This window comes from Rhinolophus hipposideros, assembly GCF_964194185.1.
Source record: "Rhinolophus hipposideros genome assembly, chromosome: 19".
Classification (NCBI taxonomy): Eukaryota; Metazoa; Chordata; class Mammalia; order Chiroptera; family Rhinolophidae; genus Rhinolophus; species Rhinolophus hipposideros.
The window spans coordinates 205,248-229,662 of record NC_138065.1 but is presented as its reverse complement, the minus strand read 5'-3'; the positions used below and the strand labels follow the sequence as shown (position 1 = coordinate 229,662).

Here is a 24,415-nt window from a genome sequence, read left to right as displayed (position 1 = left end):
CTCATTCCTAATCTGCCGGCGGCGATCGATGCCAGGAAGGATTGACACACTTGCCACTCCCCGTCCCCCCTCTCCGCAGGCACCGGCTGAGTACGGTCACCCCAAAACCGGTGTCTTTGGGGTTAAATGGCACGAACTGGGTTCTCATCTCTCAGGCCGGGCCCCTCCCTAAGCCCGCGGCCAAGCGCTTTGCAAGTTACCGCTCCGTGTAGTTACCAGATCCGGGAGCCGGTGTCCTAACTCGGGCCTGTAACTCCCGAGCCCGAGGGCCGAACTTGGCGTGTGCAAGAGGGTCTCTGGCCGGCGCGCCGGGCTCCCACGCGGCTCTCGGCCACCTCCCGCGCCCTCCGCCTGCCCGCCCCCCTAGACAACCCGGGACGTGGTCTGCGTGGCCTGCGCAGCGCGCTCCTGCAGCTTCGGAGCGTTTTTCTTCAAACCGCCATTTCATTACGCCAAGTCCCGTCTTAGGGCCACCCAAGAAATCGAAGACCTGTAGACTTTTTAAAAATCCTTCATTTGGTAGGGCAGCTACCTCGCGTTACGTTAGTGTGGTCTTTGTAAATTCGCTTAGAAACATCAATTTTGTAACGCCAAAAAAAGTGCATTTGGTACCCTCCTCCCCCACTTGAGGATGCGCTCCAGACCGGCCCCATGTCCATCACCTAATACAGTGGCAAAATCTCAGGTGATTCAAATCTACGTCGGCTGTTTTGCCTCGCTGAAAGCTGTACTCATTCGCGCGGCACTGTCGGGCGGAGCAGTTACGACTCTGCCTAAACTCCATCACGACCTTTGACAGAAGAAATTGGCCGACCCTTGTTTGAACGAGGTCTTTCAGCGAATGTGAAGCACGCTGCAGTTTGAGAGGCCGGGCGCGGCGCACAGAGGCTGGAATTAGAAGCCACTTCAAGGCCTCCATTCAGTGCCTCAGTTCCCTTTCAAGTTCACGAAACTTTTTGTCAAGAATTCAATCACGAGGGGGGAGGGGGGTTCACAGTGTGAGGGATATAAATGATCAACGTCTAAGTATTACCTTGTCTTGTACACCTGAAACTAATTTTAAAAAAAAGAATTCAATCACGACACGTTTTATTTTTTAAAGTGCAAGGAACTTTCAGGACATTTTCGTAAGGATTTTTGGTGCATCCTCGTGGGTTTTCCAGTCAGTAAGACCCCAGGAGAGGTGGGGAAAAGCTTCCTGAAAGTATTGAACCAAGAACTAATCCGTGTGGGGTGGAGGGGTGGGAGGGGCTTAGGGTACCGTCGAATCGCGGCGGGAGAGTCCCTATAAATACTGGGGTGGCTGCTTCTTTCTCATTAGTGTTGGGGAATTGGCGTTGCTTGCCCATGGCTCGCACGAAGCAGACGGCGCGCAAGTCCACGGGCGGGAAGGCCCCGCGCAAGCAGCTGGCCACCAAGGCGGCCCGCAAGAGCGCGCCGGCCACCGGCGGCGTCAAGAAGCCCCACCGCTACCGGCCGGGCACGGTGGCGCTGCGCGAGATCCGGCGCTACCAGAAGTCCACGGAGCTGCTGATCCGCAAGCTGCCCTTCCAGCGGCTGGTGCGCGAGATCGCGCAGGACTTCAAGACGGACCTGCGCTTCCAGAGCTCGGCCGTGATGGCGCTGCAGGAGGCGTGCGAGGCGTACCTGGTGGGGCTGTTCGAGGACACCAACCTGTGCGCCATCCACGCCAAGCGCGTCACCATCATGCCCAAGGACATCCAGCTCGCGCGCCGCATCCGCGGGGAGCGGGCCTAAGTCTCCTGCCCCAGTCAGCATCCCCTGCTCCCAAAGGCTCTTTTCAGAGCCCCCTCAATTCTCAACGATAAAAGAGCTGTTACTTCTGAAAAGTACACGGCAGCCCTATATGAAGTGCGGTGTCCTTGGTGACTAAGTCACGCCACTGCTGCCCACTTGAGGATGCGCTCCAGACCGGCCCTCTGCTTGTCCTGTAATCCTAACAACCGTCCCTCCAAACCTCGACTGCAAGAAGTGATTGAAGGAAAAGTGGCCCAAACCTTACAAAAGCTTAACTGGGTTATGCAAACGGAAATCAGTTAAATAGCTAGAATATTCCAGCGCCATTACTTAAGGAGTAGACCTCTTGATTTCTTGTAACACAAGTATTGCCATGAGTGTTAAAATCTTGATGGCTTTTCTGTTTTCCAGTTTTAGTATACGTGCTGCAGAAGCGAGCGCACCTTTGCTGTTTCGATGTACTGTTTGCAAGTGTACGCTGTGGGCTTTGCACATGTGACTCGGGAATGGGTGACGATGACCTGTAATCTGCCATGTAAAATGAGTTCCCAATAATTCTGAGAATCTAGAAATACTTGAAGTGTTTAAAATGTATTTGAGATGGGGTGTTTTTTTTTTTTTTTCTATAGAGAATCACACTAGGGATGAAGTCCAGCATGCCATTTTAAATCTTCCTTGTTTCCACACTCACAATTCTGAGTTTTCTAACCAAACATGGCTGTGTCCCATATTTCCATGTGTTTAGTTTATTCATGTGCTCTTCGTATTACATGACTGTCAGTGCCTCATTTTGCTGCTTGCCTTTTTGGGTATACACCCTAACTTCAGGAGGTAGCAGTTCTATGAGGGCAGTTTTTCTCCTGATTGTTCTCTGTCAGATCAGCCATCTGAACCTTCCTTTCGCGTTTTTGGATTTGCCCTTCCAGATGCTTATATCTAAACCATTGGTTACTTGGAAAGCTTTTTGAAAAGTCTCAGAATTGATTCAGAAAAGTCTGATGAGGCCAAAAGCCTCTAACTACAAATCAGTCTGAAGCTCCTGTAGTGGCTCTCAGGTGTAGGGACAACTTGGTGCTGCTTATTCCAAGTTTCAAAGGTTGTTCTCTCCCCATCCCTTTGAGGACCTTCCCATCATAGACCCAGGATGACCAGGAGGTCTACCTTCAAACATCTGCCAACAGGGAGCTGTATAACCTTTGGCAAGTCAGCCATCTTTTCTCTAGGCCTTAGCTGACAGAGCTGTAAAATGTGATGAATGAATGGAAATCTGTACAGCTTCCTGAGATTAGTTCCTGGCACTTTGTAAACGCTCAGTGTATATCACCTCTTATTGTTACACTTCCCTCTCCTGCACCTTTAAGCATGGAGGGACTCCCCCTGGATCTTCTCAATGTTTTGTGATTAAAACAATGAGAATTGATTGGTTAGAACACTTTCTTGTTAAAATCTCCTTTTCTTTAGTTCTTGATTTGCACTGTTCTGAAAGAGGCTAGCTTGAGGCAATGTGCCACAATCTGTGTCTGTGGGTGTGTTCAAAACACAGCACAGGTGCCACGTAGTAAATATTGTAGGTTTTGCCGGCCACGTATGATCTCTGTCACATCATTTTTCTAACACAATTTAAAAATCTAAAAACCACCTTTACCTTGAGGACCATACAAAAATAGGCCTCTGTCCAGTTTGGTCATAGTTGACTATAGTTTCAATTCCAGAAAGTCCTAGAGAGAAGTGTGTTGGCTGCTTCACCAGTGTTTCACAGGGAACAACGAGGTACCAGGTACCGTTGACTGTATTAAAGATCAAAATCATGTGATCTCCCTTACTTAGCATTTAGGCCAGACACAAAATCCTATCCCCCCGCCTGCCCGACTTTTCTTCCAAATAAATAGCAAACTTCTTCATCTTCCATTCCAACCTCAAGATCATTGCCTCAGTTCCCTTGAATGTTAATGTTTTCCTGTATTTTCCTGAATTCAGGAAATTCCCAGTGCACCCGTTTCATAGTAGCCAATTATTTTTCTAAAATGTAGGTCTATTATCACTTAATAATTGATGTCTCCTGTCTGCTCAGCGAAGAGGGTGTTCCTGACTGTAATTTGTTAAATGTTGACAGGGATTGAGGAGTTTGAAGGAAGACATTGGGAAAAGGAGGAAAACCTGACAATGGGAGCTAAATAGATTGTGCTTTTGAGAGCTACTGGAAGCCCTTGAATAATTTTTAACAGGTTTCAGGTTTTCCGGCACAGTATCTGGGCTAAGCATTTTTCATCCTTATTTTAATAGATTTGCCTAGGAACTAAAGAGAGAACACATCTCAATCAAAAACATACAAATTTAAGTTTGAATTTGAATCCAGGTCGTTGGAAACTGAAGACAAACCAATTGTTATTCCTCCTGCTGCAAGGTAGAAGTCACTCTGGCAATTGAACATTTCCAAGATGCAAACCACAGACACGGGCACTGAAACACCTAAGAAGCAGAACCGGTTTTTAAAGTCAGGTCTATGTGGCTGGTGTGGGGCTGTAGGCAAGCAGGCGCTCTGCGCGTGTGTTACTTGCTACAGTTAGAAACAAAGTTTATGCCCAAACCAAGGAGCCTGGGGTCTTTCCTCCTGCAAAAATCAAAGACCAAACTTAGAGAGAAAGGTTTTTAACTCGCGTTGACTTGATACTTGGTAGACATTTGTTACAAGATGCAACTAAGTAGCAGGATGGCCTAAGCCCGTGGATTTCTATGGAAAGCTGAAGGGACTTTTAAAAAATATCTTTCATCAGTTGCGCGTGATTCATGAAAACACAGACGAGTATGTGGACCTGGAAGCTCTTTTCCACCTTTGGAGCTTCAAAGCGTCAGATTTTGTACGGTTGTTTTCGGAATTTAAGCAGATGTTTGGGAGTAAGAAACACAATTTGAGAGTCCAACCGCGAAACGCGGCCGCCTGAGGGCGGTGGATCCGACGCCCCACCAATCACAGCGCAGCCCCGGCTTATATAAGTCGGAGCTCGAGCCAGGCAGTACTGCGAACTCGCTTTTTGGATTTTGGGTCTCTTTCTCTGCTAGCTCCTCCCATCGCCATGTCGGAAACCGCTCCTGCTGAGACGGCCGCCCCGGCGCCGGTGGAGAAGGCCCCAGCCAAGAAGAAGGCAACCAAGAAGGCGGCGGGTGGGGCCGCCAAGCGCAAGGCGTCGGGCCCTCCAGTGTCCGAGCTCATCACCAAGGCCGTGGCCGCGTCCAAGGAGCGCAGCGGCGTGTCGCTGGCCGCGCTCAAGAAGGCGCTGGCGGCCGCCGGCTACGACGTGGACAAGAACAACAGCCGCATCAAGCTGGGTCTCAAGACCCTGGTGAGCAAGGGCACCCTGGTGCAGACCAAGGGCACCGGCGCCTCGGGCTCCTTCAAGCTCAACAAGAAGGCGGCCTCCGGGGAGGCCAAGCCCAAACCCAAGAGGGCGGGCGCCGCCAAGCCCAGGAAACCCGCAGGGTCCACTCCTAAAAAGCCCAAGAAGGCCGCGGGGACAAAGAAAGCCGTGAAGAAGACTCCCAAAAAAGTAAAGAAGCCTGCTACCGCCAGCGTCAAAAAGGTGGCCAAGAGCCCCAAGAAGGCCAAGGCTGCTGCCAAGCCGAAGAAGGCCGCCAAGAGCCCTGCCAAGCCTAAGGCTGTTAAGCCGAAAGCGGCCAAACCCAAAGCCGCCAAGCCCAAGTCGGCAAAGCCCAAGGCTACCAAGGCCAAGAAGGCAGCTCCGAAAAAGAAGTAGGAAGCTGGTCTTTAAAAAGGCTACAAAACCCAAAGGCTCTTTTCAGAGCCACCCAGAGATCTCTGGAAACAGCTGTGCACGAGAGACTGCAGCAGACCGGGATTGACCTTCCCATTCACCACGCAAGCTCAGTACCGTACTAGTTCTGTTCGCTTTTAGGTACTCTTGGTATGTAGTGTAAAAGGCAGGGCTATAGCCATACATTGGTTGTGCCAGCCCCTTCTGTGAAAATTGTCCAAACATACCCCAAACTAAAAATTATATACTTTATCATTTTCTTAAATTTGAACGTTAATTAAATACAAAGAAACATTTAAAAACCCCGCGCTACATTCTGATTTGTCACTTTTCGGATGGTGGGTAGGAACTCTAATTTCGTACATTTTTGTGCCACCAAATTTCATTTTTTTTTTGCCACAAAGTTCTCACTGCTCTTGACCCAGTAAAGATTTACATAAGTAAGCTGAAGTAAAACTAAGATTTATGTCGTGGAGAGACGCAAGCTGAGGACTGGTCCCGGATGCTGAATCTGTCTGAAATGGCTACTTCCTGAAACCGCTTGCCCAGCTAAATTTCCAGTGCACACTGCTGACAGGTTAAGAAACTGGACTGGAGTTCCAGCTCTTCAGAGGTTCTGAAAACTCTTATCTCGTTTCTATCTCGTTCTCTGTGGAACACTCACTGAGGTGTGTGTGGCTAAGTGCTTCACTTTTAACATTGTGCCCCGGCTGCACAAACCGTCTTAATTACCGGTGACAAAGTATCTCAGTACCAATTTTTAGTGTCAAAGTTAACTTGTTTAACTTGTAGTTTACAAATGGATAGTTTCACCTCTACGATGTTTAACTACTGACATCTACCGACCAGCTGCAGTAAGAGGCACTTTCAAACAACGGCCACGAGCGCTTTCAGTGAAAAGGTGGGTGGCTCTGAAAAGAGCCTTTGGTTTGGACGGGATCTCCTGGAGCTGCCGGCAAGTAAAGTCACTTCTACTTGCCCTTGGCCTTGTGGTGGCTCTCGGTCTTCTTGGGCAGCAGCACGGCCTGGATGTTGGGCAGGACGCCGCCCTGCGCGATGGTGACCTTGCCCAGCAGCTTGTTGAGCTCCTCGTCGTTGCGGATGGCCAGCTGCAGGTGGCGCGGGATGATGCGCGTCTTCTTGTTGTCGCGGGCCGCGTTGCCCGCCAGCTCCAGGATCTCGGCCGTCAGGTACTCCAGCACGGCCGCCAGGTACACGGGCGCGCCGGCCCCGACCCGCTCGGCGTAGTTGCCCTTGCGGAGCAGCCGGTGCACGCGGCCCACGGGGAACTGCAGGCCGGCCCGCGACGAGCGCGTCTTGGCCTTGGCGCGCGCCTTGCCGCCTTGTTTTCCGCGTCCAGACATGACACAAGGAGCTGGCGATCCAATTGGTGTCTGCCGCGAGTTACCCAGGGCGCCCCTTCTTATAGTGGTGCTGGGGCTAGACCGTAAATCCGCGCCAAATTACGGCCGTTTCGCTTAAGCCAATGGAGCCCTGGGTTGGAAATACACCGATTCTGATTGGACCACGTTCAGGCGTGACGTTTGCAGCGTTTACCACCAATCAGACAAGTCTTTACTCACTGCCTCCTTTAAGTAGCTGTGGACCGAGCAGACGCTTGCAGTCTCCGCTGGTCTTTCCTGCTTTTTTCCTTACTTCCCTGACCATGCCCGAGCCGGCCAAGTCCGCGCCCGCCCCGAAGAAGGGCTCCAAGAAGGCGGTGACCAAGGCGCAGAAGAAGGACGGCAAGAAGCGCAAGCGCAGCCGCAAGGAGAGCTACTCGGTGTACGTGTACAAGGTGCTGAAGCAGGTGCACCCGGACACGGGCATCTCGTCCAAGGCCATGGGCATCATGAACTCGTTCGTCAACGACATCTTCGAGCGCATCGCGGGCGAGGCGTCGCGCCTGGCGCATTACAACAAGCGCTCGACCATCACGTCCCGGGAGATCCAGACGGCCGTGCGCCTGCTGCTGCCCGGGGAGCTGGCCAAGCACGCCGTGTCCGAGGGCACCAAGGCCGTCACCAAGTACACCAGCTCCAAGTAGGCTCGCACGGCAGCGGCTTTCTCCCGATTCCAAAGGCTCTTTTCAGAGCCATCCTGGTTTTCCAGAGAGAACTGGCACTCATCTTAAAGAAGTGAAGTGGTAGGTAAAGTCAGTTTTTGACCTGAAAATTTTCTAAGTGCTTACTTATTAGTCCTTGGGAAAAGTTCCCACTGGATACGTTTAAAATAAGATTATTTATTAAGATTTTTAACATTACGAACATTGAACAGCCCAAACAAACGTTTCATTGTTTTACTGTCGCTTAACATCCAGATTCCATCTAATGGTTTAGAATCCCCCGCTGAGTAAATTCTTTACTGAAGAAAACTTTGAAAACGCTCTCTGACGGAACAAAATTTCCAGCTCCTGACAATCGTTAGCTTAAAGTTAACTGCCTTTACAGGTTATACCACCAACGTCCACCTCGTATAAATATAACATGAATTGATTTAAAAGAAATTCCCCAGTTCGTGTTAGCTTTTGCTTACTGTCTGACATCAGTGCTGCTACGTGCTTTTGGGGCACTTGTCTAGGCCTTCGTTTGCACAGAATAACCAGTGGTGTTGGGATGCTGGTGGAGTAAAAGGAATTCAGAAGCCAGGTGATCATGTACCTCTTTTCACCAGTTAAGGATGATTGTTCCTGTGTCCAGACACTTCTCCCACAGTTTGAATTATCCCACTTTGCTTTCTGTTCATGGCCCCGAGCAGAGAAAGGTATTCCACATTCAGCCATCTCCACCTCATTCCTCGTGTGAAGTTCCAGTGAAATCCAGTTTGACCCTGCTTTTTATTTTTTACTCACATTTTAATATTTCACCTCTTCCAACATGGGGTCCATGTTCACTGCAATTTTCGCATTGTCGAGATTACTTAGGGAGAAATTTGAGAATGGAGGTCAGTTTCCTTTCTCTTCTAAGAGAAAAGGCAATCAATCCCTTTGAACCGTGAAGGATAGAATGGCAGGGAAACGGTCTACCAGTGATTAGGCAGGTATTTTAGAGATAATCTCCTATGTCCCCTATGGTGCAGGTTTACTAAAACATTGGTTTAACAATGTATTACTTAACCACTGTTATATGTCTCCCTATAAAAATGTAACGAGTAACTATAAAATGCCAAACTATAAAAATATAAAGAGACAACGAAATATATGACTCAGAGAAGCTCGAATTCAGGTGGAGCTTTATAAAGTCATACCTAGTTTTATTTCTCAAATTGCATAATAATTGCTTATTTTGTTGAAAGACAAAAATCTGTGTGACACCTTTTCCCTGATACCTTTTGTATGTGCTCCTCATCCAGGTCCCACAAACTTGCTTGGAATCTGTATAGCATCTCGTACAGTCCTAAGAAAAGTGGGACCTTGTCATTGTCTCCTTTTTGTAGGCAATCCAGACACTGATTCGTTCACTGAAGTATCCATGACACCTGGAAAGCAAGCATGGAGCAGAACATCAATCTACTCAGGTGATATAATTTGGAAAAGACTGTCCTTTAGGATCAGATTTTCTCATCTGTTTTGTTGTTGCACAACAGCCTAGCTAAATGTCCCTTCATGTCTTTCCTTAAGGAAAGAAGAGTTTGTGAAATTGTGCCTTTCTGGGACTCTGTTCCATCCTTTGTTTACACCTTACGTCTCTCTGTCTGGTCCCAAAAAGATGGTTTGCAGCCAAAGACGGGTAAGATATCTCACGGGAGATACAACCTAAGCCAGGCTTAGGTTGGCTAAGCCTGGCCCAGTGAACCGAGTGGGGACCCCAAATGAGTTGCCTTGGACAGGTATGGGAATGGGCCTTGCCTTCCCTTCCCCCTGCTTGGGAAAGTCTATTGCCGGCTCTGGCTTTCCCCTTGCACCTGGTTCCACTTCTCTCAACAGAGTTGTTACAATGTGAAAGACTTGATCCTGAAAAGGTACATACTTTAGGTAAAAACATCCTGGGACCTTGTGCTTCTGCTGTTAACAGACAAAGGGTAATTGGAATAAACATTTTTCTGTTAGGAACTCTGAACCTCACAGACCGTGTAAGAAACAGTGTTGCTTTCTTGTAGTTGTAGACCTCTCAATAAAAACCTCCAGCCGGCTTCATTCTGGGCTTCAGACCTCTGAGAATGAGACACCCCTGGCCTTCGGAGAGATTTAACTGCACTAAGTCTCTGGTTGTTTCTTGCTTAAAAACTTAACCCAAACCGCCCCTTCTCGCCTCCTCACTGCCCTTGTTGCACGGGATGCGACACTGTTTCTATGCTCCAATCTGTTTCTGTTCTATAAATTGTTCTTTAGGTAAAAAAAATACCGAAAAAATGATTTGGGGCAAATGGTGTGAGTTACTGGAGCTACGAGCTGTAAATCCCAGTGATAAACAGTGAAGTGGCATCCTGGTTTGATTCAACTGAAAGCAGTTTCGAGACTGATAAGCAATGGCGTAGATTAATCAAGATGAGTTCTCCCTGGCCTACCAGATAACCCACAATATCTAGTTGTGAGATTCGCTTTTTTCCCCCCTATCCCTCTCTTCTAGGAATTTTTACTTTCTAAATACTGGAGTGTCATGGGCCTAATATGTGAGCCTTCTGCACAGGGCCAAACGTTCCTCTCCAGTCCGCAGATTTCAGTCACCCTCCTCCATATTCTTTTAGACAGCTTCTTCCCTGCTGACAGTTCCAGGTCATTCAGACAATCCCTGATACAACACACACACACACACACACACACACACACACACACACGGGCATGCATGTACATTGTCCAGGCTTAGGATATTTATGTGCTTAGGTAACTTAATCTGTCCAAATCACCTTCCCATTTCCTCTCCTGGATTTTATCTGCCGATTACTTGATCTGTAAAACAAAACAATACCAGAACTGGCTACTGATTATCCACATCAGTGGAGTAATTGACAGGGTCAAAGACACGAGTGCTTTGAAAAGTAGTGTTAAAAAGCCCAAGTCTATGGTGAATTTATTGTCCTCAAATTTCTTGAGAAAGAGATGGTAGGAGAGAAGATACACTAAAAAAAGTGGAATTTCTCTTCTAACAGAATTGAGGGAGGGGTATGCACGCAGTTACATAAATAAATAAAATTACAGAATACATACATGCACATGCTTACAAACGTATCCACATCCCCTCCAGAGAGCTGTCACAAACATTTTGTGAGAAGTTTACACGAAGGTTACAAAAGCTAGAGGAAACTGGTTGCTGACTTAATTGTAGCCAAAATCTTGAGCTTTCAGAACCTACATGTCTTTTTAATGGCCTGTCTTCTTCTCACTCTAAAAGAAAGTAATACAATCTAGAGAAAAACTATTAGCTTTAGGGTTCTCATAGGATTTTCTGACAAAATAGTTGATGCTTGGAATTTGTTTTTTGCCACTTCTGTCATCTGAGCTTTTCTTTCCATTCCCTTTCCCTGCCTGCATCATGGGGGTACTACCCACTGCCTGATATTTTAACTTTTACTCATAAAGCCGTCTCTTAAATACACAGTAGGTAATTTGATTTTATTTTTCAGCTTTATAAAATGGTACTATATATGAACCTTCTGAGATTTGTTTCTGAAACTCAACCAAATGTTGTGGATTGCAATCAGCTTTTCTCCGCTCTGTTATCCCATTGTGTGAACGCACCTCAATAAATGTATTTATTTTTTTGGTCATGAACATGTGGTTGCTTCTGGTATTTGCTATTAAAAATAGGACTGCTCCATTTTTGTATGTCTCCAGTTGCACATGTGCAGAATATTCTCATGTAAACACCCAGAACTGAAATTGTTGAGACACTGGAGTAATGTAATTAGATAAAGGGTATCCTCAAAAACCTTCAGAAAATACAACTCAATGTGGAAGGTTTCCACGCTGATTGTGGGCAAAGACCAAAATAGTTTTAAATATGTACGTCATTCCTTAGGGCTTAAAATTGAGAGATGGATTTTGACTTCCTGAATTGGGTTAGGGAATTTAGAGCCCTTCTGCTCTAAATTTTTTCAAAATTTCTTCCAATTAGTATGAAACAGTAAGTACAAGAGACACAGTGAGAAAACAATGAATTTGACAGGAAAGGTAGGGAATAAAGCTATTCCCTCCCCCAAAGAATTTTAATCAGAAATAGGCGAAAGTGGTTAAATGGCAGTTCCTCCCACAAATCCCAGAATTCTCCAGAGAAACCAAATGGTTCACCTCACATTAGCAGTACAGACTCCGGATTAACTGTCGCTGCCACGAGCAACTGACCGATTTAGAGAGGACGGGGGTTACTAGTCTGTTTCCTACTCTTCTGCCTTTTTAAGTCAACATTTGGGAAATCCAAATATAAGGCAAAGGAAGAGTCAGAAGACTTCTACATTCTTAGTATGACAAGTGCTTCAATTAGTAAGATACACGTTTAAAAAAAAGAGAGCGCCAAGCAATATTAACGAAAATTTTGGCTAGGTTGACATTGTAAGATTGGGTATTTCGTTTTCCTTTACTATGTTTGTCTGATAATGGCCCTGGTACTTGACAATTATCAGCGCTGTACTGTAGTGGGCGTAGCTTCAGACAAGATCAGTACCAGGAAACCATAAGCTCTTTCCAGCAAATGAGAAACATCCAATGTAAAAAGTGGATGACAGCTCTCTTTAGAAGTCTGAGTGGCTCTGAAAAGAGCCTTTGGGGTGGGAGACAAGCCGCTGCCGTGCGAGCCTACTTGGAGCTGGTGTACTTGGTGACGGCCTTGGTGCCCTCGGACACGGCGTGCTTGGCCAGCTCCCCAGGCAGCAGCAGGCGCACGGCCGTCTGGATCTCCCGGGACGTGATGGTCGAGCGCTTGTTGTAATGCGCCAGGCGCGACGCCTCGCCCGCGATGCGCTCGAAGATGTCGTTGACGAACGAGTTCATGATGCCCATGGCCTTGGACGAGATGCCCGTGTCCGGGTGCACCTGCTTCAGCACCTTGTACACGTACACCGAGTAGCTCTCCTTGCGGCTGCGCTTGCGCTTCTTGCCGTCCTTCTTCTGCGCCTTGGTCACCGCCTTCTTGGAGCCCTTCTTCGGGGCGGGCGCGGACTTGGCCGGCTCGGGCATGGTCGGAGGAATCGCAGAGCGAGACGGGAAAAGACAGGAAAGCACAGCAGAGACTGCAGGCGTCCTCTCGGGCCACAGCCTCTTAAAGAAGGCTCTGAGTAAAGTCGTGTCTGATTGGCGGTGAACGCTGCAGACGTCACACGTGAACGTGGTCCAATCAGAATCGGAGTATTTCCAATCCCAGATTCCATTGGTTTAAGCGAAAGGGCCCTAACTCGGCGCGGATTCACGGTCGCGCCCCGGTACCACTATAAGAAGGGGCGCCCTGGGTGAGTCGTGTCAGACACCAGTTCGCCGGGTGATTTTTGTCTGTCATGTCTGGACGCGGGAAACAAGGCGGCAAGGCGCGCGCCAAGGCCAAGACGCGCTCGTCGCGGGCCGGCCTGCAGTTCCCCGTGGGCCGCGTGCACCGGCTGCTCCGCAAGGGCAACTACGCCGAGCGGGTCGGGGCCGGCGCGCCCGTGTACCTGGCGGCCGTGCTGGAGTACCTGACGGCCGAGATCCTGGAGCTGGCGGGCAACGCGGCCCGCGACAACAAGAAGACGCGCATCATCCCGCGCCACCTGCAGCTGGCCATCCGCAACGACGAGGAGCTCAACAAGCTGCTGGGCAAGGTCACCATCGCGCAGGGCGGCGTCCTGCCCAACATCCAGGCCGTGCTGCTGCCCAAGAAGACCGAGAGTCACCACAAGGCCAAGTAAGAACCAAGATGGACAAAAAAGGCTCTTTTTAGAGCCACTTTTATAGTCACAGAAAAAGCAGGACATGCGACTTTTAACTACTTTGCCTTTTATTCACCATATTTGGGCCTAGCCTTGGCTTCTGACCTCGTCCTCAGTTCACAATTGGCATTTAGGAGCTTTTGCAAACAAATTGACATTTTATGTCTTAAAATAGGCTGATTTCAAGGTCATGTTGAATCTAGAACATCATTAGGTTTACTTAAGATGCCCACCCTGCCCAATACTGGAAGTTAGCTGTAGCTTAAGTTACAGGTCTCATCACAAATCTTTACCCTTTGATGTGATTGTCTTCAATGTACTGATTAAAAGTACTTGGAGATACATACTATCTGACATTTGTTAACACTGCCAGAATAGGTGTCCACGTGTAGAAGTCAAACTTTGTCATAGCAATGATGGTACTGAATGCTAAGTAGACTCTAAGGGCACTAATAGGACCGTGTTAAAAGTACTAACTGTTGAAAAAGCAGAGGCTGTCTTGAGAATAGAGGTCAAAGATGCTAGTATGTCTTCCATGTTTGTAGCAAGGTTTTTTTATTCTAGGACTTGGAAAACTTTTTGATATTTATGCCACTTAACCAGTTTGCCATTTCAAGAAATGCAGGGACAGGGACTGTGGTTTCCTCTCAATGTACTTCTGCTGTCAACAAATACTTATTACACACTTAGATATACATTAAGGATAGTTTTGCAAGACTCCAAAGAAACTAATGGGGAGTAACAAGCAAAGCACATAGCACAAGAGTAGATACAGGATATTAGGAGAGGGAAGAGTAAAATCTGAGGATTAAGGAAGTTGCAAATAAGTGGAAACTATAGGAATTACAACATCAGCAGACTCGTGGTTTTCATATGTGCAAGCAAATGACAAGTTCTATATTGGCAGTAAAGCAGAGATTAAAAGAGATGGGAAGAACCGGAAGAGATCTGCAGGCAACTCTTTCAATTCTTTTCTATACTAATGACTCCCAAGTCTATGTCTGTCTATCCCAGACTTCATGTCCTGAGTTCAGAGGTACATATTCATCGAGTCCTTCCTGAAATTCTTGTAGATTATCACTGCTTCTCTGGTAATCTCGTTTTAGTACTTGGATCACCACCCAGCCATTAACATGGTTCAGGTCTGGTGTCACTGAACATTCGTTTTTCTGTGCCATTCCTATAGCAAAACTCAGATCCTTGATGGACTGATGAAAGCTTGTTGAAAGGCGGGAAAGAGTTTAGTGGGAGGCTGCCAGACCGTGGCTGCTCAGCACATGGGTGTTTTGAGAGATGTGGTATATCACGTAACTAGAATTACTCACTGCCCCTGAGTTAAACTATGTAATCACAAGTGAAAGACTACTTTGGAGAAGTAAACTGACTCCATATTTCCAGGACAGAGTGCCCTCCCACTCCAGCAAGAGTATTGATCACTGTAGACGACCATCTCTGTTGTGGGCCCTTCCTGACCGATTAATAGCTTGGTGTTCCCCAACCCAGAAGGAGAAAAGGCACACTTAAAGAATACCAGTCGTATACAAATTACCTTCCATTGGAGTGTCGTGGGGGAGGCCTGGAAGGGCACTTCTCTCCAAATATTTTTTTATTTTTTCCAGAATTAGGGTGATTACTGAGATGGAATACTCAACACTTTCTTTAGCTTAAGGTGCTAATTCAAACAAGCACTTTAATTTGATGAAATATTAGCATCAACCTAATTCTGTATATGGTAATCATAGGTCCTCCTCCCCACGAACCCACTCAGGCACATAACACACACGACCACAAGCAGATGGTGTAATGTTTGCAGTAGTGATCTAATTTCCAGAAAACAATGGTATTAAGAATGTAAGGAAGGACTTGTTTCACAAACTTGACGGGCAGAAATGACAATGTACACACCCAGTTTGTCAGGTCGTCTTCTGGAATGCTTAGATGAGCAAAGTATTTTCCTTTTTTTGTATTAGAAAGATAATGTACATCAACTGTACACAAGTTGGCAGTAAGTATAAATTGAGGCACTAGCCTGTCAAGAGAACTGAAGAAAAGCACATTAAGGAACTTAACTGCCAGAGAAGTCGACTCAAGTAATTGAGCATGGTCTGAAGTACCAGTAAAAATTACAAGGACAGTCCTTTTTCAGTGTGAACGTGTTTTGCATTAAGAGCCAGAGTAGAGTTGAATCAGTGCCGGTTAAGTCTTATGCCTGTGAAATGCTCCTCAGCACTTTGCACTGCCAGGCTCCTGGAAGTTGGCAAATAAAAGCTAAAGACCTAATTTAGTAATTTTATAGTATCAGATCTTGAAGCAGTGGTTGTGAAGGAGGGTAACATTTTACATAAACATTATGAGAAATAATTCTCAAAGGGAAATGCTATTGAAATCCTAATCTTCCTGACATGTGGATAAAGCAGCATTAACCACAACTCTTCTGCCAGATTAATGTGGGAAGTGGAGGTTCTCTAAATGCCACCTTCCCTGGTTGGTATACGTCCTTTCTTGAGTATTTTTTTTTTTTGACTGGGTTACTTAAGAACGTTAAGTGATAAGCAGCTATCGCTGCGAAAAAATTGCTTTGCCGTTAAGGAGCCGTTTCCTTAATTAGTACACAGTACATGAGGCCTTGCAATCCCATTTAAACCTACATTCCGTTAAGAACATAGTGTCCTTGGTTTGAGTGGGAACCCCGCCATCCATTGCCCATTTTCATCAAGTCTGCCCTCCGAGTGTCGTTAGTGGCCAAACCGTAGTGCAACAGCCACTCTCGGTGAGGACGGAAGTGGCTCTGAAAAGAGCCTTTGGGAGCAGGGGATGCTAACTGGGGAAAGAGACTTAGGCCCGCTCCCCGCGGATGCGGCGCGCGAGCTGGATGTCCTTGGGCATGATGGTGACGCGCTTGGCGTGGATGGCGCACAGGTTGGTGTCCTCGAACAGCCCCACCAGGTACGCCTCGCACGCCTCCTGCAGCGCCATCACGGCCGAGCTCTGGAAGCGCAGGTCCGTCTTGAAGTCCTGCGCGATCTCGCGCACCAGCCGCTGGAAGGGCAGCTTGCGGATCAGCAGCTCCGTGGACTTCTGGTAGCGCCGGATCTCGCGCAGCGCCACCGTGCCCGGCCGGTAGCGGTGGGGCTTCTTGACGCCGCCGGTGGCTGGAGCGCTCTTGCGGGCCGCCTTGGTGGCCAGCTGCTTGCGCGGAGCCTTCCCACCGGTGGACTTGCGCGCCGTCTGCTTCGTGCGAGCCATAGTGACCTTGGAGACCAGAAACCTAACGTTGAAGGTAGGAGCCTGCACCAGTATATATAACGAGAGTACCGCTCTGATTGGGCCGGGCATCTGTCCTTCACAGCTCGGGGGACGTATTGGAAGAGGCGCCCCCTTCCTGATCACATGAGCCATTGATATGTTCAGACGGAAAATTAACATCTTCCTGCCACCTATCCTTGCAACCTCTTTTCAATTCTTTCTCCCTTCTACTGTTTTCCTGTCGTTTCTTTACAATGTGGAGACAGAGCCCCAGAGAGCAGTTTCCAGGCTCTCGGCCTCACATACAAAGATGCTGGCTTAGGTAGTAAATGGCCATCAACTGTGATTGGCTGGCCATCAGCTGTGGCTAGTTGGCCGTCAGCTGTAACCAGTGAGCCATTGGCCACTAATATAACTGCTGTGGCTACGCTAGCAAAAAAAAACAGGGGCTAGCAAGAAGATGGTGGCTGGCAAGAAGCGCGGACTGCAGTTAGGACCTCGAGTTGCAGACAGTGTGGCTCCTGCTTCCTCTGTCTCCAACCCAGCGGCCAGTGAGAATATAGTGGTGTGACTCTCCTGTCTATGGCCCTGCAGGTGTTCCTTTTTAGCCTCACCATATCCTGCATTCTTATGTGGGGAGCGGTAGCTGAGACCCCCACCTGACACCCTGCACGACAATGTTTTTGCCTTTTCTCGGCAGAATATAAATATTACGATGTATCATTTATGCTGACTAAAAATGTTAAATTCTGGCACCTGAAACTGGCTTCCTTTTTATCTTTTTGAAAAAGCGCGCACTATATGTGATTGGCCAACTGATTTCTTAGCCTCATTCAACTTCAGGAAGGCTAATTTCACGTCAATTTCTTGATTTCTCTATTTGAATTGAGATCATTTGGAGATCTTCCAAGGTTTTTGTAGATTTTCTAAATGTACCAAGACCAATATTAGAAATTATTCTAAGTAATTTCATATTTGATGTAACTACATGAACACAAACTTGCCACTCACACTGTAGCACCCTCATATAAAAGCACTCCATCCACTACGTTTCACTATTTCCACTGCGGTATGTGTGAAATGGGGCTAAGAAAAAAATCCTCAATTTGTACCTGGTACAAGATTGCTGTGTGTGCACCTTTTTCAAGCCCCAGTGAAGCCGGTGCTAGACTTGGCCTACAGGAAACGGCTCCGGGTCTTGTATCGTCGCATTCATTTCCAAGTGATTAAGGCGCAGCAGAGGTGGAGAAGGGCGAGTTGCAGACGGGTTGTTCCACTGAGATGCAAAACAAGTACTTTGAAAAGCCCTGAAAGGCGGCTTCAGTGCTCTGTAGGTTACTATTTGCATCAGATTATTCATCTTTGGCCAAGCATTACTCTTCCCGATCTTTTTAACACCGAGAGGGCTGGCTACACTGATGTTATTAATTACCTGTGACACGAAATATCTACCCGTTTTAACGGACCATGTTAACTTGCTTGAAGTGTAGCTTTCAAGTGGTTTTTTTCACTTCTCTAGGGTGTTTAGCTACTGACATCTACCGACCAACTGCAATAAGTCACTTTCTATCAGCCACGAGCGCTTTCAATGAAAAGTTGGGTGGCTCTGAAAAGAGCCTTTCATTAGGGCTAGACCGACTGGAGATGCCGGCGAGTAAGGTCGCTTCTACTTGCCCTTGGCCTTGTGGTGACTCTCGGTCTTCTTGGGCAGCAGCACGGCCTGGATGTTGGGCAGGACGCCGCCCTGCGCGATGGTGACCTTGCCCAGCAGCTTGTTGAGCTCCTCGTCGTTGCGGATGGCCAGCTGCAGGTGGCGCGGGATGATGCGCGTCTTCTTGTTGTCGCGGGCCGCGTTGCCCGCCAGCTCCAGGATCTCGGCCGTCAGGTACTCCAGCACGGCCGCCAGGTACACGGGCGCGCCGGCCCCGACCCGCTCGGCGTAGTTGCCCTTGCGGAGCAGCCGGTGCACGCGGCCCACGGGGAACTGCAGGCCGGCCCGCGACGAGCGCGTCTTGGCCTTGGCGCGCGCCTTGCCGCCTTGTTTCCCGCGCCCAGACATGACACAAAAAGTTGCCGACCGACTGCTGCCTGACAGACTCACCCAGGGCGCCCCTTCTTATAGTGGTGCCGGGCGCGACCATGAATCCGCGCCGAGTTAGGGCCCTTTCGCTTAAACCAATGGAATCTGGGATTGGAAATACTCCGATTCTGATTGGACCACGTTCACGTGTGACGTCTGCAGCGTTCACCGCCAATCAGACACGACTTTACTCAGAGCCTTCTTTAAGAGGCTGTGGCCCGAGAGGACGCCTGCAGTCTCTGCTGTGCTTTCCTGTCTTTCCCCGTCTCGCTCTGCGATTCCTCCGACCATGCCCGAGCCGGCCAAGTCCGCGCCCGCCCCGAAGAAGGGCTCCAAGAAGGCGGTGACCAAGGCGCAGAAGAAGGACGGCAAGAAGCGCAAGCGCAGCCGCAAGGAGAGCTACTCGGTGTACGTGTACAAGGTGCTGAAGCAGGTGCACCCGGACACGGGCATCTCGTCCAAGGCCATGGGCATCATGAACTCGTTCGTCAACGACATCTTCGAGCGCATCGCGGGCGAGGCGTCGCGCCTGGCGCATTACAACAAGCGCTCGACCATCACGTCCCGGGAGATCCAGACGGCCGTGCGCCTGCTGCTGCCCGGGGAGCTGGCCAAGCACGCCGTGTCCGAGGGCACCAAGGCCGTCACCAAGTACACCAGCTCCAAGTAGACTCGCACGGCAGCGGCTTTGCTCACGACCCCAAAGTCTCTTCAATCACTCATTCTTCCTAGAAATAGCTGGTGTGTTATTCCTGTAACCCATCTTCTCTTAGAGGCATTAGGGTTGGCTTAGGAGCGGGAGGTTACTGGAAACACCGGCAAATGTTAAAAAGCTTTCCTCACCCATTGTTGCGTAAGCATTCAGCGTAGTGCTGTATTAGTGTATGGTTCTTTGAAAGATGGCCTGCTGAAGATTTTGGTCAAATAGCCAAGTTTCTCTGTTGGTTACACTCAGTGGCAGTAATGACCACATTCTGTTTGGCAGGGGGAGATATTTGAAAAGCCCGCAATTTGCCATATAATCTATGGTATGCTTTTCCAGGAGATTCTCTGGAAGGTAAAGTTGTGACCCCTGGCTTGCTTGCGAGGAAATCACTCTGCAGCGGAGTCTTTAACTCAACTCGAACGTTTTTGCCTTGTGCAATGGTATCCTGGGGCTAGTCCACGATTAGAAATCCTGAGACGGGACAACCTGAATGGACCTAGAGAGTATTATGCTAAGTGAAATAAAGACAAGTACTGTAGTATATTATATGTGGAATCTAAAGAACAGAATAAATAAAACACTCAAGTACAGAGAACAAACTGATGGTTGCCAGATGGGAGGGGGTTTGGGAGCCGGGGTAAAAGGCGAAGGGATTAAGAAGCACAAGTTCGCAGTTACAAAATAGTCTCAGGGATGTAAAGTGCAGTCTAGAGAATATGGTCAATAATTTTGTAATAACTACATATGGTGCCAGGTGGGTACTAGACTTACCTGAGTGATCACTTTGTAAGATGTATAAATGTCTAACCACTGTGGTGTTCACCTGAAACTAAAATAATACTGAATGTCACCTATAATTAAAATAATTTTAAAAGCCATCCTGAGACATAAGTCACAACTCCATGTTTAAAAGAGAAGCAGACCCCAAAGGAGTCACCAGAGCTAGGGAGAGGGCTGAACTGGGCTAGCCAGCAAAACGGAGTGGGGACTCGTAGTGGGAGAGAAAGCCAGCTCCCCTCCACAGCATCTTCCGATGGTTCCTAAATACTCCTTCATTGCACTTCAAAGCTTTGAACATCTGCTACCCTTTCACCCCTCTGTGTAGATGTAGATGTGAACAAACCCAACTGCATGTGTGTCCTGGATTTCATACCATTTTTAAGTTTTGTGCTGTGACCTTTGACCAACCTCACTGTCTGGAGCAAGCATATCAAAGCTTTCTAGTTGATGATAATCTGTGTGCCTTAATGTAGACGTAAATATTTTTGTTAGCAACAGCCAGAATGGCATGACAACAGAGATAAATATGAGTATCAAACCAGTAAGTGTGGTTATAAGCAATCGTCTAGTCACAAGACCACCAGGAGTTGTGGCCCCTGGCGCTAGCTACTGCATTCTCGGTTGTTTTGTCTTGTCATTCATCAGTACCCTAGTTAAAGTATTTTACAATATACTGTAACAGGGTACAGGTAGCAAAGAATAATTTGTGCAAAACTGATGGGTCTATTCCCTCTGACCCAATCTTCCTGTTAAGTTATACTATAATAAATTCTGTGATAGCCTATGGAGTTGCCTGCTTCCTCTTGGTCTGAAGAGACCTTGTTACAGTGCGCAGTCCATCTCTGTCCCACCATTGGACATGGATATTAATAAAATACAAATAGTTGCAGCTGATGAGTATGGAGAGCAAGATGGGGGACAGAGGTAAACTGGTCTCAGTCCCGTTTTCCTCCTCCAAACCTCGTCAGATAGACACTCCCTCAGCTCTGCCAGAGAATTACTGCCCCCACAAGGAGTTCTAGGCCTTGGGGAAAGTGAGATTTGGAAATCTGTACTTGGCATCCGAAACTAAAGTGAAGACTAATTGAAGGCTGATATTTTGAGGAATCATTAGTCTTGTTTGCATTCAGTCTGCCACACCCTTGCTGCCAGCTGCTACCACGGTCCATAATTCACTTCATTGTGTCACCTTCCCGGTCAGCTAAAAGTGACCTCCTAAGTGCCTTCCGACAGAAATAATCTGTGTGTGTCTAGAAATCTTAAAACAGATCACTTGAAGCTATTGCTAATAGTGTGACCTATGACAAACTTTGTTTCAATCTTGGAAAAAGCAGTACAGTAATTCCGTTATCTGTGGGGTGTACGTTCCAAGACCTACGGTGGATGCCTGAAACCAAGGAGAGTACCAAAACCTATATACAGTTTTTCCTATACTTACATACCTATGATAAACTAATTTATAAATTAGGCACAGTAAGAAATTTAAAATAACAATAGTGAAATAGAACACTTATATTACTATATTATAATAAAAGTTAGGTGAATGTGTTCTTTCCTTTCAGGGGGTCCCTTGCTGAAGTCCTCGCAGAGGCTGTGCTTCCTGGCACAACACATTGCTGTCACTTGGAACATGTTTTCTGTTCCTGTCTTCTGCCCACACATGAATGTCTTTCCCATCTTAACTAATCACCTATCACACACTGTGGTCATAACTTTTGCAGTTTGAGGAGCGCCAGCAAAACTAACACAAACTTCTTTTTCCTTCTTTACAATTTCACAGAAGATTCATTCTTATTATAGATCTCAGCAACCTCAACATATGATTTTTCTTTCCCTATTAAGTCAAGAACTTTCACTTTTTCACTTGAAGCATTTTACAGTTTCTCTTTGGCAGATCTGAATTGCCAGCATCACTACTCTTGTGCTTTGGGGCTGTTATTAAGTAAAATATGGGCTATTTGAACATAAGGAGTGTGATGCCATTATCCCAGATAACTACAACCAGTAAATAAATAGTGTCTACAACATGAATATGTTGGATAAAAGAATGATTCACACCCCCGGCAGGATGGAGCAGGACGGGGAGATTTCATCATGATACTCAGAAGAGCTCAAAATTTAAAACATAGCAATTGTTTATTTCTGGAATTTTCCATTTGGTTTCCTTGGTTGACCACAGGTAACTGAAATCTTGGAAAGTGAAGCTGCGGGTAAGTCTTCTGTACTATACAAAGAATGCTTTGAGGCCCCATAGTCTCTGATTCTTTTCAAAATAACCATCTCAGTATAGCTGTTCTCTTCGTTTTTATGCTTGTTAATAAGAAACTTCACATAGAGCAGATTGAGTACCTTGTAGAAGAGTAGGAGGTAAACTGAATTTACCACTAGGAGGGGATGTTCCATCTATGGTGAGAATGTCCAAGAACAAACTGAAATTCTATTTCTTAAGTAGGACCCAGGAGAAAATAGCGAGGAATATTTTACCTTTCTTGGCAATTTATTTTCTTTTAGATGAATCACACGTGCCTCAGGTTATTTGTGAGACTAGAAAGCTCATTACTGAGAGCAGTGTTTTAAAATTCATCTCAGATGGAAATTGTATTTGCCAGCGGCATACATGTAGGCAACAGTGAAAGTGGAACAGGCCCTCACCTGGCATCTACACTGCATGCTGTGATTCTTTACGTGTGATGGGAATTTCATGTGGAAATGAAATTAAATGTAGTCATAAAAGAACTTTAATGATAGGATTTCTAAAACCTCCAGTTTGGACCCAACTGAAAGTCAGATAAATACAGCCCTGCAGCCTCCCATTCCAGACATTATGTAAACATTAGCTGTGCTTGTATATTTGGTCATAGAGTAGCACACAGAGATAAATGTCACATTCACGGCATTGTAAAGAAAAGCCTTTTGTGTGGATATTCATAAACTGAATGCTTTTTAAAATAAGCCTTGTTACTTAAATGAAAGCCTAATGTGAGCTGTTCCCAGGCTCTTTACAAAGAAAATTTATTCATTAAAAAAGAAAGAAAGAAAAGAAAAAAAAGGAATGGGAGAGGTGCACATCAAATTCATGACAGTTACCCACTGAGAAAGTGGATATTAGGGTGGGGGTGCAGTTGAAGAGTACTTTGATTTTACGTGGGTTTTTTTTTTCTTTAAGTGTAAAAGAGACTTGTAGTTAATGTTAAATGGTACATCATTTCTGTGTAGTCATTTTGGCATTCTTCTGTAATTTTTTGAAAGGTAAAAGGAAAAGGTGAAGACGTCAAATACTGTTGTTTGGTGTATTAGACGTTGCGGCTTTTAACATTACCAAATTATGAGTGATTAAGATGTGCCCAGGCCGTGTGCTAGTTACAACAGCAACCACAGTGGGAAAACAGAGAAAAATCTCTGCTCTTGTGAATTTACATCCCACAGGGAAGACAATACTAAGTGAATAAATAAACCATACCCCACAGCGATAGTGCTAAGGAGGAAAGCAGCAAAGGTTTTAGATTGTTGGGAGAATTATAATTTTAAATACTCCCAACTCCCTTTAACTGAATCTCTAAAACTGAAAATAGCTGCATATGGTCCTTTCGAACTCTACATTTACATTGTTTACAATGTGGATGAAAACCTTTCGGACATCAGCAGATGATTAATATTAATTCTGTACTCTCAGACTGCACGAGACATTTCTTACTTAGAGCCTTTCTGATATACACAACATTTTTGGTTTTGTCTCAGGATTTTCCTGCAATGAGAATACTTCCCTATAGAACTGGGGAAGGGACAAGATTGGTAAAATCACATTCTAAGGCTTTCACGGAAAACTACTAGCAGAGGATGGTTTCGATCCATCGACCTCTGGGTTATGGGCCCAGCACGCTTCCGCTGCGCCACTCTGCTCGTTGTACCACTAGTTGCAATTTAAAATAATTCCATTACTACATTTCCTTTTAAAAACTGAATTTTTTTTTTCCTCAAAGTCTGTTCGCTGTTTTACTCATGCTTCCAACAGGGATATTGATCCACAATACACTGAGTCCAAATATTCTGAACGTAAAATATTCGATATTTCTGTTAGAAACCAACCCGTCGCCAGGCAGCCCTCCGGTCTCAAAGTCAGAAAGTGGAAGAATGGTAAAGTGGGAGTGTCGGAAGTACCCGACCTCTGTACTCGAATGTTTTCAACAGATTAGAAGATGTTACAAGTAAGAATTTTAAAACAAATGGCTTTACTTGCATTGG

The 24,415-nt window shown here is 46.7% G+C and overlaps 9 protein-coding genes across 11 annotated transcripts in view; 5 read left to right on the top strand and 4 right to left on the bottom strand.

The window, feature by feature from the left end:
• LOC308510680 (histone H1.3-like) overlaps positions 1-5,510 on the top strand; it is a gene marked incomplete at both ends in the record, with an annotated part of 269,863 nt that extends 264,353 nt beyond the window's left edge. The window contains one exon of the mRNA XM_081080390.1: positions 5,451-5,510. Within this exon, the coding sequence (XP_080936516.1) occupies positions 5,451-5,510 (60 nt within the window). The remainder of the gene's footprint in view (positions 1-5,450) is intronic.
• On the top strand, positions 1,348-1,758 carry LOC308510692 (histone H3.1; the record flags this gene model as incomplete). The annotated part of the gene is made up of 1 exon (XM_081080402.1): positions 1,348-1,758. The coding sequence occupies one exon, from the start codon at positions 1,348-1,350 to the stop codon at positions 1,756-1,758; it is 411 nt and encodes a 136-aa protein (XP_080936528.1).
• Positions 5,511-6,499: 989 nt separating the features above from the next.
• On the bottom strand, positions 6,500-6,892 carry LOC308510700 (histone H2A type 1; the record flags this gene model as incomplete). The annotated part of the gene is made up of 1 exon (XM_081080421.1): positions 6,500-6,892. One exon carries the CDS (start codon positions 6,890-6,892, stop codon positions 6,500-6,502), a length of 393 nt encoding a protein of 130 aa, XP_080936547.1.
• Positions 6,893-7,118: 226 nt separating this feature from the next.
• Positions 7,119-11,235, top strand: LOC308510707 (histone H2B type 1-C/E/F/G/I). 3 transcript variants are annotated; one of them, XM_081080429.1, is made up of 3 exons: positions 7,119-7,674; positions 8,964-9,044; positions 9,148-9,722. In XM_081080429.1, exon 1 carries the CDS (start codon positions 7,195-7,197, stop codon positions 7,573-7,575), a length of 381 nt encoding a protein of 126 aa, XP_080936555.1. In that variant the 5' UTR covers positions 7,119-7,194; the 3' UTR covers positions 7,576-7,674; positions 8,964-9,044; positions 9,148-9,722. The 3 variants fall into 3 exon arrangements, with proteins under 3 accessions (XP_080936555.1, XP_080936554.1, XP_080936556.1); XM_081080428.1 differs by having other exon boundaries at positions 7,128-7,674; positions 8,964-11,235; XM_081080430.1 differs by lacking the exons at positions 8,964-9,044; positions 9,148-9,722 and adding an exon at positions 8,880-8,903 and having other exon boundaries at positions 7,147-7,674.
• Positions 11,127-12,645, bottom strand: LOC308510711 (histone H2B type 1-C/E/F/G/I). Its single transcript, XM_081080434.1, has one exon. The coding sequence runs from the start codon at positions 12,637-12,639 to the stop codon at positions 12,259-12,261; it is 381 nt and encodes a 126-aa protein (XP_080936560.1). The 5' UTR covers positions 12,640-12,645; the 3' UTR covers positions 11,127-12,258.
• A 223-nt stretch (positions 12,646-12,868) lies between these two features.
• On the top strand, positions 12,869-15,632 carry LOC308510705 (histone H2A type 1-H). Its single transcript, XM_081080426.1, has one exon. It carries the CDS (start codon positions 12,954-12,956, stop codon positions 13,338-13,340), a length of 387 nt encoding a protein of 128 aa, XP_080936552.1. The 5' UTR covers positions 12,869-12,953; the 3' UTR covers positions 13,341-15,632.
• Positions 15,633-16,196: 564 nt separating this feature from the next.
• On the bottom strand, positions 16,197-16,607 carry LOC308510685 (histone H3.1; the record flags this gene model as incomplete). Its single annotated transcript, XM_081080395.1, has 1 exon — positions 16,197-16,607. One exon carries the CDS (start codon positions 16,605-16,607, stop codon positions 16,197-16,199), a length of 411 nt encoding a protein of 136 aa, XP_080936521.1.
• A 1,393-nt stretch (positions 16,608-18,000) lies between these two features.
• On the bottom strand, positions 18,001-18,666 carry LOC308510697 (histone H2A type 1; the record flags this gene model as incomplete). Its single annotated transcript, XM_081080418.1, has 1 exon — positions 18,001-18,666. One exon carries the CDS (start codon positions 18,664-18,666, stop codon positions 18,274-18,276), a length of 393 nt encoding a protein of 130 aa, XP_080936544.1. The 3' UTR covers positions 18,001-18,273.
• Positions 18,667-18,976: 310 nt separating this feature from the next.
• On the top strand, positions 18,977-19,357 carry LOC308510708 (histone H2B type 1-C/E/F/G/I; the record flags this gene model as incomplete). Its single annotated transcript, XM_081080431.1, has 1 exon — positions 18,977-19,357. The coding sequence occupies one exon, from the start codon at positions 18,977-18,979 to the stop codon at positions 19,355-19,357; it is 381 nt and encodes a 126-aa protein (XP_080936557.1).
• Positions 19,358-24,415: the final 5,058 nt, after the last annotated feature.

Bases quoted from the DNA above. Each gene is read 5' to 3' on its own strand.
- LOC308510707 (XM_081080428.1), top strand. From the start codon at position 7,195: ATGCCCGAGCCGGCCAAGTCCGCGCCCGCCCCGAAGAAGGGCTCCAAG.
- LOC308510711 (XM_081080434.1), bottom strand. From the start codon at position 12,639: ATGCCCGAGCCGGCCAAGTCCGCGCCCGCCCCGAAGAAGGGCTCCAAG.
- LOC308510705 (XM_081080426.1), top strand. From the start codon at position 12,954: ATGTCTGGACGCGGGAAACAAGGCGGCAAGGCGCGCGCCAAGGCCAAG.